General features: G+C 37.1%; 2 protein-coding genes across 4 annotated transcripts in view; one reads left to right on the forward strand and one right to left on the reverse strand.

Moving 5' to 3' along the window:
- FBXW7 (F-box and WD repeat domain containing 7) overlaps positions 1–18,492 on the forward strand; it is a 97,322-nt gene extending 78,830 nt beyond the window's left edge. For all 3 annotated transcript variants that reach the window (XM_045505563.2, XM_010968504.3, XM_010968503.3), the window contains 8 exons: positions 1,938–2,072; positions 6,694–6,817; positions 8,602–8,738; positions 9,804–9,917; positions 11,168–11,349; positions 13,277–13,502; positions 15,279–15,489; positions 16,591–18,492. In XM_045505563.2, the coding sequence (XP_045361519.1) occupies positions 1,938–2,072; positions 6,694–6,817; positions 8,602–8,738; positions 9,804–9,917; positions 11,168–11,349; positions 13,277–13,502; positions 15,279–15,489; positions 16,591–16,859 (1,398 nt within the window). In that variant the 3' untranslated portion in view covers positions 16,860–18,492. The remainder of the gene's footprint in view (positions 1–1,937; positions 2,073–6,693; positions 6,818–8,601; positions 8,739–9,803; positions 9,918–11,167; positions 11,350–13,276; positions 13,503–15,278; positions 15,490–16,590) is intronic.
- The window catches only part of ARFIP1 (ARF interacting protein 1), a 1,058,373-nt gene that overhangs the window by 492,157 nt on the left and 546,678 nt on the right, over positions 1–19,538 (reverse strand). The window lies entirely within an intron of this gene.

Here is a 19,538-nt window from a genome sequence, read left to right on the forward strand (position 1 = left end):
TTTTACTATCTTTCTTCCTTTGAAGATCACATCTTATAGTTTTATATCAAAATTTAACCATAAATACTTCCAAAAAATATTTTTGAAGCTAGCATTCATATATGCAAAGGAGATTAAGAATTTTGCATTAAAATTATTCTATCAAGTGACTTAATTAAAGCTGCATTTTAATCAGGTCAGCACAGTTATTCATCACCCAGAAGGACCTGTCCTTATACCTAATGTCCATGAATCCTTATAATGTAGATAGAGAGGTATAGCATATTATAAAAACTCACCTCAAATCCTGTAAGGAATGTAATCAATAAATCAGAGTTTATAGTATTGTTACTAAGTCAGAGATGAGTGGAGATTGATCATTGTAAGTTTTGTCAAAGAGGTAAGTTTTGAACCAGGGTTTGAAGCTATATGAGGGAGATGGAGTGAAGTAAAGTATAAATTAACTGCTTTTAATTGGTCATACTTGTCCGTATACATGTATATGAGTATTTTTAATTTCTATGTGTAAATCCTCACCCTAACCAAAAAGGATACACAGTGAGTACTCAAGGAGAATGTTCTAGGTTCGTGTATGTATCAAAATTAAAGAAAACAACACAGCTTATTAGAACCTCTATTTCCTCATATTTGATGGTAAAATGGGGATATTCTCCAGGGTTATTCTCCTCACATCTCCTCAGGGATATTCTCCTCATTAAATGAGGACTAAGATACAATGTTTATGACATTATTACATTGTAGTACTATGGAAGTACCACTGAAACGTTTGATAGCATTACCATAGTCTACACTTTAATGATAGGAAAGAAGAGATGAGATTCCTTGAGGTTCTGAAGGGGTTAATATCTTAAGAAATACTTTAAAAAGTATTCTAAATAAAGCTTCCAGTATCCTCAGTATATCTCAGTTTTCAGTTATTTATATGTTACAAAATCCGGATTCCTAGTTTGAGCAAGAAATGGAAAGTCAAAATCCAGATCTTTCTAGCTCCAAACCTTACCTGCTGATCTCTCTTCACCCACTTCCAAAATGGACATCATAATTCACAAAGGTACTATATCAGCCTGCTCAAGGATGTGTTTTCGTTTAAGTGTTTCAAGGTTATTTAAATGTTTTACTTGATTATTGTGAGGGGAGGTCCTAACATTTTAAATGATTCACATGGCTTTTTGGTTTTCCCTTTTAAGAATCATGGCATTTCTGTGCAGGTGTTCCTCATGGGGGAAAAATAATGAAAACAATCTCCTTAACATAGTTTAAAGGAGCTCATATTTTCAAGGCATAATATGTGTTTTTGTTTTTCCATAATGTGTACTTTATTTCTTACCCTCTTTTATTTCAGCCTTTGTTTATATTCTATTTTTACTACTAAGAGAGCTACCATTTTCTGTTGTTTACCATTTTTTTATCTGAAATTATTTTCACATAGCAAATTAAAATCCTCTTAGTTTCTGGAAGATATTGTCAGATGTGCAATCTATCCAGTTGTTAATTTTTCTCTACTTGATGTTGCCAGTCTCCTTCCGATGAGTGCCTTACTAAAACTATTAAGTTTTATGGTTGATGCCTACTAGAAAGAAAGGAAGGAAAATCATCTGTCAAAATTCTCTTATTTACTCAGTTGCCCAAACTGATGTTTTAATAAAATTATGATTTCTCAACCAGTATCTTTGTTGCAGGTGAACATATAACAATTAGAATAATATAAGGCAAAAATATTTTCCAGTCAAAACCATGACTTTTTTAAAGCTTTTACAAAATAAAGGTAGCTGATAAACTTGATGAGACTAAACGATTATGACTTCAGTGCCTTCTGGAGAAAATGTCACTACAAGCAGCCACCTTTTATGTTTTATGTGGATGTAGATTTTCCTTTATGAGCTTATAATTTGAGGCACTTATTAAAATAATAAAAATTTCTAATTCCTCTTTGATAGAGCTGGAGTGGACCAGAGAAATTGCTTGCTTTAGATGAACTTATTGATAGTTGTGAACCAACCCAAGTAAAACATATGATGCAAGTGATAGAACCCCAGTTTCAACGAGACTTCATTTCCTTGCTCCCTAAAGAGGTAAGGATTATCAATTATATTCTTCATTGGGTGCTATTTGAGAATATAAATCAACAGCTATCACCTTTAGACATTGCATGCTAATTATGGTATTCAGTATTGTCAGTTTAACACTCTTAATTAGTATTAAAGAGGGCTGGAAATGATAAGCTGCCTGGACTTAATGTAATTTTCAGATTGAAGTATACTTACGGACTGTGTGTCTTCTTTCCACCCTAGATAAGTCATGTATGACACTAAGCTATTGAGAGTCATTAATTTGATTGTTTCTTTACCAGAACTTTTTCCCAGGTTATTTGAAATCCAACCTTTAGTTGTCTTGGTATGTTCATTATAGTAGTAGATTTTTTAAAATGCTGATTTTATTAAAACAGCAATTTTTTTTCTTATTTTGTTTATTTATCCTAGGTTCCTTCAGGACTGGTAGTTTTATGATTCTATTGGATTGTAGTTCTCTGTTACTTATATTATGTAATTATTTTTGCAATATATGAAATTTCACATGTATATCTTTTTCTGCTAATCAACCCCCTTCCCGCCCCATCACTCACACATGCATACATATACATGATCAGATTTCCCATACCAATTACATTCTTACAGCATTTCTTTTATTTATGCCCATTTGTTTTAATATCTTTATATAAGAGATCTGGGGTTTTTTTATCATAGATGAATTATAATCATAGGAGCATTCTTGTCTGTTTTAATGAGACATAGTTTAGGTATAGTTCTTTTATTGATGTTTCAGTCTTCATGGTTTCATTTTTGCCAGCAAACAGAAATAATATAACATTAAGCAATCAGTGTTACTGTGATTTATATTTTCACTAATTATGTATATGCCACTAATTATAGATCAGCTAAGAAGATAATATAAAATACCATTTATATTCACATAAGTATAAATATAAATGCAGATGGTCCTGAAACTTCAAATTTGAAGAGAGCAGGAGTTGATTTTTTTCAGATAACCATTCTAAATATTCTAAGAGCATTAAAGAGAGTCCCAGTAATAATTATTTCATATTGGATATTAATAAAGTGGTTTCATCATGGTTAGTGGGTGAAACTCAGCATAACTCCAGGAAAAAGCAAAGTGGAAAAAACATCTTTTTTTCCTGAAAAAAGAAGCAATAGCTTCTTTGGAGTGATTTTTAAAAATGACATTGTCCCAGAAAAAAAATTTATTCTTGCTGGCTCAGTCTGAAACTGAACCCTTTGAATAGATTTGGCTTATGAAAGTGGCATAAGCTCTCTTTGCTTCCAGAAGGACGTTAATAATAGGAAACACATTCATAAGTATTTGACTGAGAGTGAATTTATTCACCTTTGATATATTCTTCATAGTTTCCCTTGATAATCCTCCTCATTTTAGAAGGTAGCATTTTTGTTAAAATACAGACTTTCTCTTGGTTTGGTTTGTCCTCTTATCTCTAAGGATTGTGAGGTTCTTGTTTTCCTTTGCTTTTGCTTTCTTTCGATTTTCATAGTGGTTTCTTAACACACACACAAAAATGTGATTTAAAATCAGAAGAATGTGAAACTATTTTCAAGAATCTAAGAATTAAGCACAAATTATTGACAACTAGGGTAAATGCAGTAAGGATTTTCGTGGATTAAGTGTTCCTTTAAAGATTGCCTGAACGGAAAGAAGTGAGGCTAGATGGGAGAATGAGTGAGCCTGACTTAATACGTCACCTGTTTCCCTTTGTTTTTAATTACTAGGGAAAAATTTTTCTATTTTGAAAAATGCGTTATTTTATATTTCAAGAGATAATAGTATATGAATCTAAGTCCTTAAGATCACTAACGTCTTACTGGAGACTAAGTACTTTCATTATTTAAAACGTTATTACCTTCATGTCAGGAAATGGACTTATAATAATTTTTCAATAGTTCCTTCCAATAGATCTGAGCTCTTTACCAATATTTACTTATTAATCTCAAAAAACTTGACAAAAATCTCACTAGTCTCACGTGGGAGACTTGTGATAAACAGCATTATCCTTATTTGTTAAGTAAATACCGAGAAAAGCATAGTCATATAATGCACATGATCCAGGAGAAAACCTAAATTCCTAACATAGGATCAGCCAGCATGTTCTTTATTCTTTTTTCTTTTTCTTTCATTAGTTTATTCCACTGAAATACACCAATTCTGGGAAAGTATTAGCTACTTTTTAAATATAACATGGTAGTCTTTTATTAAGTTATAAAGAAAAACAAAAGATAGCAACCCTCATTGAAATGACAAATTTGGGCAAGGAAAAGATAATTATCTGAAGTAAATTTTCAATTTAAGAGCTTCTGTCTTGTGGAAGTAGTCCTTAGGAAGAATTACTAATTTAGATTTTTTACCTTTAAGACAAGTGAATAGAAATAGTGTCGCTAGACCATTTGATTTGGCTACAAGAAACCTATAAGCCCCTACTGTGGTGTTGTAGGATGTAGTCTGAGACAATACCTACTCTCTGTCCCCTGTAAGAAACTCTCTATGGCAAACCTTTGTTTCCGCTGAGGAGCTGGTGCACTTCCCCGTAATACGCACCGAGAGCTGTGTAACTAAGCGCAGTTGTACTTTTGCTTGGCAGCCTCATTAAAACCCACGTCAGGTATTGTTGTCAGCATATTTGTGTTCTACTTTTTCTCCGGTTTACACCTTTTCTGATTTACGTGTTTCCTGGTTCTGATTTTCTTGTTCATATTTTTCTATTTTGTTGTGTGTATTTTCTGTATTACAGAGATGTTTTGATGGAATAGACAGACATTTATACGCTGAAGTTCATGGTTGAGTTAAGGCCTTTGCTATTTTTAAGGAATGGGTGCCAGTTACCTATGGAGTTAGCACTTCAACTTTCTTCAGCACTTGAGTGTTTCTTTATATTTATTTTTAATGCATGCTGGCACTGGACTAGCTGATCTCTTAACTACCAGCAATGACGGAAATTTTACCTGTTGATTTTGGGATAAACCTTCAAAATCTAAGCCACTCTGGATTTCTTTCTTAGCCTTTAGGATCCATTGAATGTTTCTGTAAATTACCTGATTTCTACTTCAGCTGGAAATATAAAGCAAAAAACAGACTTTCATGTGACCATTCTAAATATCTTGGGCATTAAATAGCATCTCTTTTCTGCAAATACAACCTTGTGCCTGATAATTTCTACGTTAAATACCAATTTCACATAGAAGACTAAGGGTGGTGTTAAGAAGGTAGTGTGGTGTTACCACCTTACTGTCCTACTGACACTAAGCACACTTGCGCAGGCTTTGATTGATTGATAATTTCAAAATTAAGTGGCTTATGGAATATCCATTAAAAAATATAATGTTGAGTTATGTATGTATATGTATTATTTCTATATGTGTATGTAGGTATGAACCCACATATATATAGATATTTGAATATTGTTATGCTTTTTATTTTCAGTAACTCAGTTTCTATGTATGATGCTGAATGGTCTTCTCTGATAGACCAAAAATAATTATTCCACAAAAAGCTTTTCACTGTCATTTATCAGTAGTAGTATTAAATTGAATTCTCACTGGTGGAAGTACTTTCTGTATAGAATGTACTCAATAAATATGTGATTAATGATGAACTCTATATACACAAAGTCATTGGAAAAGCATAATTTATATCATGTAATTCCAGTTAGCATCAAAAAATAATTCAGGTTATGCTTTTACTCCCTGTATGACCCTAGGCCCTTTAATGATAGTTTGTTTTTAATCTTTGTAACTTAGTCTATATGAAAACTAAACTTTATTACTCTGTTTAGATCATTCTGTCCTAATATCATAATTTAAATTTTTATGTGATTTGTGAGGCTAATTGAATGAGCATATCAGAAGCTGTCATTCCCCTTTTCCTTCTCTTTCCTTTCATTTATTTGAATTGACTTTACACACTGGAAAAAAATTGATGATTTGCAAATATTGGAAATAAAATTTTTAAATCAATGATGCATCAAAGACCTGGCTCAAGAATAAAACTCTTATCTGGCCCATCAAGAAAATCCCCATAAGCAATATTAAGGAATTAGAACCCAATTACGTCTATACGTCTATAGAATGGTTTAATAGTTGTTCCCTTTTGCCATTTACAGCAAAGGGTGTAAATATTTGAAAAGTTCATTGTTGTGATATAAACACTTTGCTAAGATAAAGAACCACTAATTATATCTAACTGTCCGAAGCAATCTGAAGTCATGTCACACAGAATCTATAGAAATCTCATTTCTTAAGTGAAATTAAATTATAGTGAGAACAGAAAAAGACAAAATTTAAAGCAACTAATAAAGTAAAAAATGTATAAATAAATAATAGGATTCTTGAGTTGAGGCTCACAGAGCAAAGGCAAGAGAGGAGGCAGAGAGGTTTAATAAGTATCCTTGAAGAGGTGAGGAGTTAGTGATGGTCATAAAAATCAATAGGATGTTTTAAGTCTGGCATATATGTGTTAAAACTGAATATCAAGGTACTGCCTTTCATAATTCTAGAAACTAGAATGTAGAATTATATTACATTTATCTACAACTACTTCATCCTATAGAGATAACTATTTTTTACAATTAAAACAAGATGTGTGCATATACTCTGCTTTTTCTTTCCATAGCTGGCACTTTATGTGCTGTCATTCCTGGAACCCAAAGACCTGCTACAAGCGGCTCAGACGTGTCGCTACTGGAGAATTTTGGCTGAAGACAACCTTCTCTGGAGAGAGAAATGCAAAGAAGAGGGTAAGTTTCAAAATCACAGAGAGAAAATGTTGGTATCTCAAAAAAGCAACATGATTCTGAAAACAAATTAAAAAATAGGAAGTTTGATGTGCAAGAATAATAAAATGGCAGATAAATAAAAAAAGAACTTATGAAAGAATTAAGAATGCATCTTCATTTACATTCACTTACTTATATAAAATCCACAGGGTATTCCACATGTTCAAATGAGCCGAATCCTGCCTCTAAGCCCTTTAATAAAGAGCACTGTATGTAGCTAATAGTAAATATATCTGATTTGCTTCCCGGTCTCCAGTGGAATTTATAAACAATGAGAAGGTCAAGATGAAGATGATTTAAAGAGAACCCCAGAATTTCACTGGCAATTAAGAACTGAAATATTTACATTCTATTCATTTCTTCCACAAATATTTGTTGAACACCTCTCATGTGCTGGATATTCTTAAATTCTGGGGATATAGTAGTGAATTTCCATTTTCGTCCCCCCATGGAGCTTGTCTTCTGAGACTGTTTAAAAAATCCCCTTTCTTAGTAAAGGAGTAGGTATCAAACATGTGAATTTAAGAAAGGACATTTTCTTTTCCAGCAGGCATCTAGAAAAGTATTATTTTTGAAAAAATATTATTTGCCTTTGACAAACAGAATTTTTGAGAAAGAATCAGAGCATAAGACAGATATGCTGTATGTTGTCCTCCCCTTTGTGGAGGTTATGGTTAGTGGGGACCACTGATGGTTACTAAAGCTCAGAGGCAAAGATCCCAGGTACTTGGTTTCTAATCCTGCCTCTGCCCTGTCTGTGGCTTGGACTAATCAGGAAAACCTTCTCTTCTCAAGCATACATAAAGTGGAAGTAATTATTCCTGCCTTCTCTCAGAGAATCTTTATTTTAATGACTTTTTTAAAAATTGTGATGATTTATACGTAACAAAGAATGTATCACTTTAACCATTTTTAAGTTTACAGTTGGTGGCATTAAGTACATTCACATTGTTGCACAACTGTCACCACCATCCATCTCCAGAACTTTATCATCTTCCCCAGCTGAATCTCTATACCCATTTAACAATAACTCCTTATTTCTCCTCCCTGCCAGCCCTGGCAACTAACATTTTGTTTTCTGTCTCTATAAATTTGACTTTTTTAGGTAGCTCATGTAAGTGGGATCATTCGGTATTTGTCTTTTTGTGACTGTCTTACTTCACTTAGCATAATGTCTGCAAGGTTCATCCAAGTGGTAGCATGTGTCAGAATTTCTTCCTTTTTAAAGTCTAACATTCCATTGTCTGTATATACCACATTTTTTTATCCATTTATGGACACTTGGGTTGCTTCCATCTCTTGGCTGTTATAAATAATGCTGCTGTGAACATAGGTACACAAATATCTGTTCAAGTCCCTGCTTTCAGTTCTTTTGGGTGTATGTCCAGAAGTGGAATTGCTGGATCATATGGTAATTCTATGTTTAGTTTATTTTGAGGAAACGCCATACTGTTTCCATAGCAGCAGCATCATTTTATATTCCCACCAGCATTGTACAAGTGTTCTGATTTCTATACACCCTCACCAACATTTCATAGAATTACTTTGAGAAAGACATGAAATAGTCAACATAAAACATGCCTTACAGAATGCAAACTTTACATTATTGTTTTATAATAGCTGTTAGAAATTAGGCGGTGTCCTGCCCTTCAGTGATTTTGAGCATAGGGGAGAATGTATCTACATTATAAAATGTGTAATTTGTATTATTGGTGAAGGCAATTATTCTTTTTTAAAAATTTTAGGTATTGATGAACCATTGCACATCAAGAGAAGAAAAGTAATAAAACCAGGTTTCATACACAGTCCATGGAAAAGTGCATACATCAGGCAGCACAGGATTGATACTAACTGGAGGCGAGGAGAACTCAAGTCTCCTAAGGTAACTGAACTCCTGCGTGGTGTGACAGCCCATGATCAGTGTTCGGACACAGTGTGTTCTTTCACATCTTGGCAAGCAGTGTAACTTGACAGCCTCTCTTCTACAGAAGGAAAACAATATATTTTAAAATAACTGAAAATGTAACTGACAATATCCTCTTTGCTAATTTCTCTAGTCTGAAGACTGACTGTACTTGAATAAAAGATGCATTGAATTGCATGTTGTTCTATCTATTACATGTCAATGAAAATTTCTGAATATCCTGTTGAATTTTGGGTCATATGCCATACTACCCAAGAAATTGTTCCCTCTCTGACCACAAAATCCAAACATGATCTTTTCAGGAGTGCCCACGTTTGGGGGGTTTTCGGTGGTGGCTTTTGTGTGTTTTAATTTTATAAATTTAAGCATAATTCTGATTTTCTGTCTTATAACATTTTAAGTATGTAAAGAATAGCAAATAAGCCTGAAATTCTTAGCTAAATTTTTTCAACTGGAAAAAAGCAACTTGAGGAGATACTTTGTATTCATATGTGTTTTTTTTTTCTTTCTTAATGGGGATACTGGGGATCTCAGCCAGGGACCTTATGCACACTAAGCACGCACTCTATCACTGAGCTATACCCACCCCCCGATATGTATGTGTTATGACAGGCTTTTTTGTTTGTTTTAAGCTGAAAAAGTTGATAGTTATTGTCTTTCTAGTTAGTAGGTACTTTTGCTTTTGTGTGTCAAAATTATACAACTTAAGTGCATATTCTTCTGGTTTGAACAGATAAAATAGATGATTATAAAATACATTTGTGTTTAGACCATCTTCATGAGGTCTTAACTGAGTAAAACTTTAGAAGTTGATGTCTCCAGTGTAAATAATAGAATGTGGAAACAGAACGTTTAATATGTGATTCATCTGCCAGGAAGGATGCTTCATATTTTATATACATTTTGGTTCTAGAAATAGACTACAGATTACTGTTGCTATTGATGGCCTCATTTTTCTTTTCACCAGTATTTACAAAAACATATTTTAATAACATATTTCTAATCTGTTCGTCTGTGTCGTAGGTGCTGAAAGGACACGATGATCATGTGATCACATGCTTACAGTTCTGTGGGAACCGAATAGTCAGTGGTTCTGACGACAACACTCTGAAAGTCTGGTCAGCCGTCACAGGCAAAGTGAGTTCACTCCTTTCTGCACTTCCCCAGTTCACCCCCATGTTGTGTGTATCTTTGCAAGGACCAACCAGTGAAAGGAGAGCACGGATTCATTTTTGACCCTCGCTTATTTTGATAGCAAATATCAGAGCTTCTAATTTAGATTTTCCCTTGGCATGAAAATGGTGTTTCTTGTGATAGGGATGTCATTAGTTCCTTCCCTGTTTAAGTAGTTTGTCTGTCTTTGTGACTTGGCTAATTTTAAGATTTTACAGATGTGCTTTTTTTTTTTTTTTTTTTTTTGCTTAATTTTTCTCACTTTTATTAACTGTCTTAGTTATATCTCATTCCTTTTTAATCTTTTTCAAAAATATGATTGAGGGATTTTTTTTTTTGCCCTTGTAAACTACTTTGTTGATAACCTACCTGTAGGTTAGAAGTTAAATCAATCATGTTAATTTTGACTTAATCTCAAACCTTGTAAGAGAAGTTAAGCAGACTAGTTAGTTAAATAGGAGTTTGAAGGAAAAAAGCAGTCAGGCGATCAATTTCACTGCATACAATGTTATACTTTAATGGTTCTCTGCTGAATACCTATTTTTATCTGTCCAGTGGAAAATATTTTGAGTTAAGTAATTGATCACCTAAAAAATAATAGAAGAAAGTGGTTGGGGGGGGAGCGCGAAATCTCTTTTAAAATGTCTTATAGCATGTTGACTCAGGCAAGAATCTTCTAAATATTCCAAGTCAGATGTTAAAATTTTTTAAAGCAGCTTCATATTTCCATAGTGTAATATTAGTTTTGGATTTATTTCAGGGTTTTAATGTCTGTCTTTACTTGTCTAGAAGTACCTTGCCTGGCTCCTAACTACTGCCTTGGGGCAGATTCAGATGAAATGTGGTATGTAGCCACACCCTACGCTGTTGGCCTGCTTTCATTGCATCCATTCCCATGGAGGAAACCAAGTTGCAATTTTAGTATCATTTTATCAAAGAGGCCAGGCTGGAGCTATCATACTTCAGTGAGAAAGGTTTCCTTTCCACATACGTGTTCCTCAACTGTGTGTATATGATATGTGTAATACTACTGGATAAACAAAGTAGTGAACAGTGATGGGGTCGTGTCATATTGATATGAGAAATTATTTTCAAATATGCCAAACATATAAATTGAGTAAATAGCTTCACTGCAAATTTTAATGAACTACTGAAATGTTATTTAAATTGTTTTTCTTTCTACCCGAAAGTAATCATCTTAAGTGTTTTTCCAGTGTCTGAGGACATTAGTGGGACACACAGGTGGAGTATGGTCATCACAGATGAGGGACAATATCATCATTAGTGGGTCTACAGACCGGACTCTCAAAGTGTGGAACGCGGAGACTGGGGAGTGCATACACACCTTGTACGGGCACACCTCCACTGTGCGCTGCATGCATCTCCATGAGAAGAGGTGAGGGCAGGGCCGGTTGTGGGTGGGGATTCCTCCTCTGTGACCTGTGAATTTGGGCCCTTTTGTGTAGAGTTCGGTTGTACAGTACTTACTGTGTCTGATAGAGAGATAGTGATAATGTGCTCTTAAACTAGACTTTAATTATTCAACTTCAGATGTTTTTATACGAGGAAAGTGGTAGTGTATTGCCTTAAAATTGGGCAGTTGTCTTCAAATTTCCTTCCTCATTTAACCGTTATTGGCTTCCACCTTGAAACTTTCCATTCTCTAATCTTGAATAGTGCCTTACTTTATTGTTCTACATCTTTGATGACTCACCATCCTCAAAAAAATTTTTTTGGATATGTTACTGGTAGGGGGACAAATTCAGTTATTCAGGCTTCAAGCCTCTGAATCTGTTTACCTAGTCGCGCACCCTGCCCCCACTCCATCATGGCCCCTGTGTCTGGGCTGTGACCTGTTCTCTCGTTACCTGTCACCTGAACTGTTGACATCGCCTTCAGACATGCTCGCCTTTCACACAGTTGGCGGGACACCTCCATGATGATAGTGCTTCTGCCCTCGGAGAGCCTTCTGTTGCTTACCAGATAAGGAAGAAACCTTCGATCCAGTTTTCAAAATAGTTTCAGCCAAACCAGACTGCTTGCCATTTCTTCTCAGCTCCTTTTCTGTTGCTTTTACCTCCTCCTACTAAGCCTTCCTGTTAAAGTCCTTCCTGTCGTCCCCCGGCGTGTCTCCGTGGCCCCCGTTAAACAGTGTGATTTCTGCCTCGTTTATCAGGAAAGGTCTCTCGGAAGGGTCCTTAGAGGGAATCTGCTCCAGACTTAACCGTCAGTTCTGCCCATAGCATCTTCTTTCATTAAGGACCGTTACATTAGGCAGATTTCACTCTAGATTATGTGGAGAAAAGTACCTTCTCACTTGTAATTTGTATCTGCTTTGAACAGTGTGCCCTACTATTAAAATTTGGGGAATTAGTATCAGGAGACCTTGCATTTAAGTTTCCAGTATGTTCTGACTTAAATCTCTCAATGCTTTCATTTTCTACTTTTCCAGGTGTAAAAACTCTGGCCTTTCTTTATCTCTTAGGAATGACATAAAGATACCCGAGTTTCCAGCTCTCCTTTGTAATTCAAAGCTGATTTTAGTGTTTGTGTCACTCCAGTCTTCAGAAGAGTTTCACTTGAATAACGTTGAGCCAAATTTGTAAGGGATTTCTGTTTCCCCTACATGTGTGTCTTCTAAAATCTGTATATCTTAATGCCCCAATAGCCTATTGAATATTTGTAAATACAAACTTAAGCAGCCTTTGTTTGAAGACATATTTAAAACTGGTTCATTTTACCGGAAGGCATGGTATAAGTGGAGATTTTTAGCTGTTTAAATTCCAAATTCTGATTTGTTTTGTTGAAAACCTTTATTGAATTTTCTCCCTAGTCACGAAGTATATGTTCATAATTAAAATTTGGGGAAATGAGAGAAAGAAGAAAATTTAAATTTTTCAAAATACTACCGTCTGTTAACATTTTTATACACATTGCCCACATTAGCATTTTATTTCTAAAATCAATCTTACTGTATTTATTTAGAGCTGCTCCTGCTGCTTGAACCTCTTCTTTATCTTCATCTTTTCTAATTAAAATCCAGTAGTTTTCAAGCTGAAAACTTGGGTGCTCCTGGACCCCTTCTAGGCGGGGGAAGCAAACAGGCAGAATTGTAGGCTTTCCAGCTTCCTAATCCAGTCGGAGTAACTCACTTTGTATATTTATATAACAAGGTTTTACATATTATGTATTTCTTTTGAAAACAGGCATTCCTGCTTAAGAAAAGGAAAAAAAAATTGTATTTGACCACTGACTGTATATATCATGTTTTCTCATGTTGTTAAAATTCTCATGCACTTTTTTTCTGTTCCCCCCCACCACAGGGTTGTTAGCGGTTCTCGAGATGCCACTCTTAGGGTTTGGGATATTGAGACAGGCCAGTGTTTACATGTTTTGATGGGTCACGTAGCCGCGGTCCGCTGTGTTCAGTATGATGGCAGGAGGGTCGTGAGTGGAGCGTATGACTTCATGGTAAAGGTGTGGGACCCAGAGACGGAGACCTGTCTGCACACGCTGCAGGGGCACACTAACAGAGTCTACTCCTTACAGGTAAGAGGTCGGTCTCCGTGGCTCCTTAGGGGGCTCGGCTGATGAGCCAGAGGACTGTCTTCCTCAGACGATCACTGTCAATTGCTGATCCGATACAGTCCAAAAAAGACAAATCAAATTATTCTGCTGTTTACATATACTTTAAAATTGGCATGAAGAATGCATAAGTTTTGAAATTATCTAAATGATTTGTTTCAATTTTTTGGTGATTGACATCCCTCTAAAATGCAAATATGTGTCTGGGAACCTGAGACTCAGGAGCCCTAAATTTTGCTGTATCAGTTAGCAGGTAGATAGTCTCATAGGAGAATAACCTGGATTTTAAAAAAACTCCTCAGCAGAGAAGTAATTGGCCAAAAGCTCCCCCTTTGCCTTGATAGCTGAAGGTTGATGGACCATGTAATTGTGATTCTGGCCCCTTCAAAGTGGGGCGTGGAGCTTTCTGCACAGAGCTGCTCGGCCGCACAGGGCTGCTGGTTTGTAGCCACAAAGAAGTAAATCTGACCAAACTGACCCTTGGTTGGTTGGTTTTCATTTGAACCTGATACCTTTGAATAGATTGCCATATTTTGACATAAATAACTACATTAATAGCAGGTTTAGAAAATGGGTCTTGTTTCCTTTCCTGAAAGACAGCGTTTTCAATTCAAAAAATACAGCTGACCCTTGAACAACAAAGGAGTCAAGGGCCCCAAGCCCCACCTACTTCAGCTGAAAATCCTCACCTAACTTTACAGTCGGCCCTCGCTGTCTGCAGTTTCACATCCAAGAATCCAGCCAACCTTGGACTTTCTTTCCTTAGTGAAGGAAATGAAGTGTAAGTGTGGACCCTCACCGTTCAAACCCATGTTGTTCAAGGGTCAGTTGTATTTCCTGTTATTTATATAGTTGGTACCAGTTACTGCCTATTAGTGATCAGCAAATTAGTACATAGTCCCAGTGCTCACAGTTCTGTGTTTGGGGTATTGGTGTCTTAACGGATAGAACAGTGTCTGTCATGAAGTACCGACATACAGCAAAGGTGTCTGATATTCGGAGGAGAGGGAATTGGCTGCAGTTGTTTTTGTGTTTTGCAGTATGTTCAGAACATTAATGCATATAATGATCTCATTTAAATAAACCATTAGATTGAGAAAAGAGGTAGCGGCATTATGACAGATCTGGGAATTGATGGATATTTATTGACTTCGGTGTAGCTGGAAAGCTGGAGAAGAGGTGCTAGTTACAGTTTGCTTTGTTATCAAAATGCCACTTCAGCTATTTCCAGGTATAATGATCTGTTGGCACATTTCCTAAATAGCATTAGGTTCTTGTAAATGAAATTTTTATTTTATATACAGTTTTTAATGGGACTTACTTTTAAACATCATAAAAGTTATGTCTAGCCCTTTTCATGCTCTAGGAGTTGACAAGCACCCTCTTTATCACAGACCACATCAGTGGTGAAGTAAACCTCAAATGGCAGTCTGTATCAGATCATTCACATGTAGCCTATGGGGCCTGATCTGAAAATAATATATTCATTGCAGGTGTTTTTTTTTAAATTGTTTCTGCATCTAGTTTGAAGCCACTGGCCATAAAAAATTAGCATTTCTGATAAAAGCTCCCGAGAACATGAGTGTAGAGTTGCTTGTCAGCACACGCTTTCTCCCAGCACCTCGTTCTGTGCCTGTCGTGACCCGTTTCTCATGCTGCGCTCCCTCTCCCTTTAGGATTAGGGAGAAATAACATCAAGAATATCTACACTTCTGGTCTAACAAACTGTGTCTGTTGTAGTTTGATGGCATCCATGTGGTGAGTGGATCTCTTGATACATCAATCCGCGTTTGGGATGTGGAGACAGGGAATTGCATTCACACGTTAACAGGACACCAGTCGTTAACAAGTGGAATGGAACTCAAAGACAATATTCTTGTCTCTGGGAATGCAGATTCGACAGTTAAAATCTGGGATATCAAAACAGGACAGTGTTTACAAACATTGCAAGGTAAATATTGGCTACCCACCTTTAGTCGTGTTCCTTAAAAGTGAGATTGTGGGTCAAAAGAGGAATGTGGAGCTTGTGGGTCACGAAAAGAATTAACCTCCTACGAAATGCAAGTGCTTCTTTTGGGCAAGTTTATGAGCGTTTTCACTCGGACTTGACAGAACTAGGTGACCCCTGAGAAAGTGTTTTAAATTGTGTTTTTAATACGAAATTGTTTAATCACTTCCTGCATGTCCAGTTAGCTCTCCCTAACCTTAAAGAACAATGTGAAGAGAGATCTTGGCTGTATTACAGAAGCAGCACACTCATTTTATTTTTTGAGTGATCATTTAATTTTGAATTTATAGTCCAATTTTAAATTAAAGAAATTAAAGTGCTGCCTTACTGAAAAAAAAAAAAAGAACAAAAACAAAAGGCATCTCTCATCTGATAGAAAATTGCTTTGGCCTCAACTTCAACCCTTAACCATCTGCTTAACTAGGATGGGAAGGAGGAACAGTGCCCACTAATAAACTAGAGGAAGAAACACATGAAAGCCACTGAAGTCAATTGAGGCACAGCAGTGTTAACTGCTTGTATCATGACTGACTTCTTTTTATTGGTCATAGCCCTTAGAAAGCGGGTTGTTTTCAGTCAGGCCATCTGGTGGGCTGTATTGCAGTCTTTTTACTCCTTGACTGTGTCACTTAGTGTTTTGGAATAGTGTCCATTCAGCCTCTGACTAATCAGTCCAAAGCAGTAGGGTCATAGATCTCTTATGCTCACTTGTCCATGAGCAGAACACATGAAACTGGACTCTCTACATCACCACCAAGAAAAGTGCTCAGTCACACAGCCAGAAAACAGAATGTGGGCCTGGTAGCTAAACCACACTTCCTGGAAGACAGAACCCTCAAAAATGAATGTTTCAGTTACAAATAGCTACCAGATTTTCTTACATCCCCGCAGATCCCAAAATACTCAGAACGTGGTTTCTAAATGTGCAGCATTTTAAATATTTCATTTATTGTGTGTTCCAATGTAGAAGCCTGCAAAGTACAATGTCACTAACCCATAGCCGTGGTTTCTAGCCAGTAATTAAATTCCTTTGGTTTGGCCTAGGTCCCAACAAGCATCAGAGTGCTGTGACCTGTTTACAGTTCAACAAGAACTTTGTCATTACCAGCTCAGATGACGGAACTGTAAAACTCTGGGACTTGAAAACGGGTGAATTTATTCGCAACCTAGTCACATTGGAGAGTGGGGGGAGCGGGGGAGTCGTGTGGCGGATCAGAGCCTCAAACACAAAGCTAGTGTGTGCAGTCGGGAGTCGCAATGGGACGGAGGAAACCAAGCTGCTGGTGCTGGACTTTGATGTGGACATGAAGTGAGGAGCGGGAAAGATGGCCCGTCCGGACGTGCAGACGACGTACCCCCAGCCCTTCCCCCTGCAAAAGAAAAAAAAAAAAGAAAAAAGAAAAGAAAAAGAAAAAAAAAATCCCTTGTTCTCAGTGGTGCAGGATGTTGGCTTGGGGCAACAGAGTGAAAAGACCTACGGACTCAGAAGGAAGAGAGGACAAACCGCAGCTGACAGGAGAGGCACCGCCGTCGTCACGGAAGGGGCTCCACTTTGACGGAGGGCAGCTTTGCAGAAGGAGACTTTATAAATCAAACCAGGTGCAATTATTTCTTTTATTTTCTTCTCCAGTGGTCGCCGGGCAGTGTCCACGCTGGAGCGTCCTTCCAGATTCCACTCGCCTGTTCTTTTACCACTGAGACCTGGAAGGAAGCTGCAGTAACGTCCAAACAGTACCCGCTGACTTTCTAATCAGAGAGCATCTGCAACAAAAAGTCATTTTTCTGGAGTGGAAAAGCTGAAAAAGAAACAATTACTGTGAATTGTTTTTGTACAGTTATCATGAAAAGCTTTTTTTTTTTTTTTTTTTTTTGCCAACCATTGCCAATGTCAATCAATCACAGTATTAGTCTCTGTTAATCTATTACTGTCGCTTCCACATACACTCTTCAGTGCATACGTTGCTCAAAGGTGGCAAGTTGTCCTGGGTTCTGTGAGTCCCGAGATGGATGTAATTCTTGATGCTGGTGCTAGAAGTAGGTCTTCACATCTGGGATCGTTGTCCCACCCCTGTACTGTACTCCCAGTGGCCAAACTTATTTATGCTGCTAAATGAAAGAAAGAAAAAAAAAAAAGCAAATTATTTTTTTTTATTTTTTTTCTGCTGTGACGTTTTAGTCCCAGACTGAATTCCAAATTTGCTCTAGTTTGGTTACGGAAAAAAAAAAAGACTTTTTGCCACTGAAACTTGAACCATCTGTGCCTCTAAGAGGCTGAGAATGGGAGAGTTTCAGAAAATAAAGAGTGAAGTTTGCCTGCAAGTAAAGAATTGAGAGTGTGTGCAAAGCTTATTTTCTTTTATCTGGGCAAAAATTAAAACACATTCCTTGGAACAGAGCTGTTGCCGCCTGTTCTGCGGAGAGACCTTTCTTTTTGAGGGCTGTGGTGAATGGATGAACGTACATCAGAAAACTGACAAAATATTTTAAAAATCCATAAAACACAAAATTAAAGTTGCTGGTCAGTCTTAGTGTTTTACAGTATTTGGGAAAACAACTGTTACAGTTTTATTGCTCTGAGTAACTGACAAAGCAGAAACGATCCAGTTTTTGTAGTAAAGGCGTCACATGCAAACAAGCGAAATGAATGAAAAAGTCAAATGGTTTGCCTCATTCTCCAAGAGCCACAACTCAAGCTGAACTGTGAAAGTGGTTTAACACTGTATCGTAGGTGATCTTTTTTTTTCCTCCTCCTGTTTATTTTTTTTGTTTGTTTTATTTATAGTCTGATTTAAAACAATCAGATTCAACTTGGTTAATTTTAGTTATGTAACAACCTGACATGATGGAGGAAAACAACCTTTAAAGGGATTGTGTCTATGGTTTGATTCACTTAGAAATTTTATTTTCTTATAACTTAAGTGCAATAAAATGTGTTTTTTCATGTTAGTATGCCTGTTTCTTCCACTGAGGTGATAACACTTCGTTATAAATATTTAGGGTTTGTCTCTGACATTTAAAAGAGCAAAGCCCTGGTTCCTTTGCATCCCCTGTAGTGTGGCATAGAAATCGATGCTTCCAGGCCTGTTTCCTGCAGCTGAAGTGAGAACAGTGAGCTGAAAATGCAAACTGCGTTTATCTCACAGGCTGTCCAGAGGGAAACACCGCACTGGGCTTCCCCTGTTCCCGTCGGGTTGTGTTACCTATGAAATCTGGTCCCTCAGCGAGCTATCAAGCTTTTGTGGAAGTTACAACTAGAATTCTGATAAAAAAAAATTAATTTTTCCAATTTGACCACATACCAAGTACTTACCAGGAACTTTCTATGCATTCTCTCTGAAGCTCCCACCGCCCCTGAGAAGCACGCACTGTTATCTCCACTTTAAAGAGGAGGGCAAGACGGCGGCCCGCGCGGGTTGGGTGTTTGTCAGAAGTCAGATAACCAGCCGAGCACCAGGACTCGTGCCCTGTAAGAAGGAAGAAGCCGAGCGTTTTGACAGACTAAAGCAAGGCTTTGAAGGGAAAAAGGCATTTTTGTGGTACTTCCCGGCTCTTTTGTCACCGTTGTATTAAATCAATCTAGTCTTTTATAAATTAAGTGGGAAAAAACTGAAGTTCAGTTATTCAAATTAGGTAGCCTCTCAAATAGCGGTTTCCCCTGACCCCCAGCTGTCTCCAGGAATCCCAACTCTCCAGGCCAGAGGTGAACATCGAAAACTTAAATACGGATGCAATCCCGAGTCCGTGTTCTTCACTCCTAGGGCAGCGGTTCCGGGGCCTCGCCTCCCCTAAAGCTGCTAAATCAGAACGTCAGGGACGAGGACGCAGGAGCCTGCGTGTAAGGGAGCTCACCGGGCTGGTCACGGGCACAGCTCGGAGAAGCGCTGCCCTGGAGACCGTCGCAGTGCCTTTGGTGGTTTGGTTTATTAGGCCACAGCCTGTTACAAGCACAAGAACTTAAGAGAGAAGCGACGGGTTAGAGGAAAAGACAGAAA

This window comes from Camelus bactrianus, chromosome 2, assembly GCF_048773025.1.
Source record: "Camelus bactrianus isolate YW-2024 breed Bactrian camel chromosome 2, ASM4877302v1, whole genome shotgun sequence".
In the NCBI taxonomy this organism is placed as follows: Eukaryota; Metazoa; Chordata; class Mammalia; order Artiodactyla; family Camelidae; genus Camelus; species Camelus bactrianus.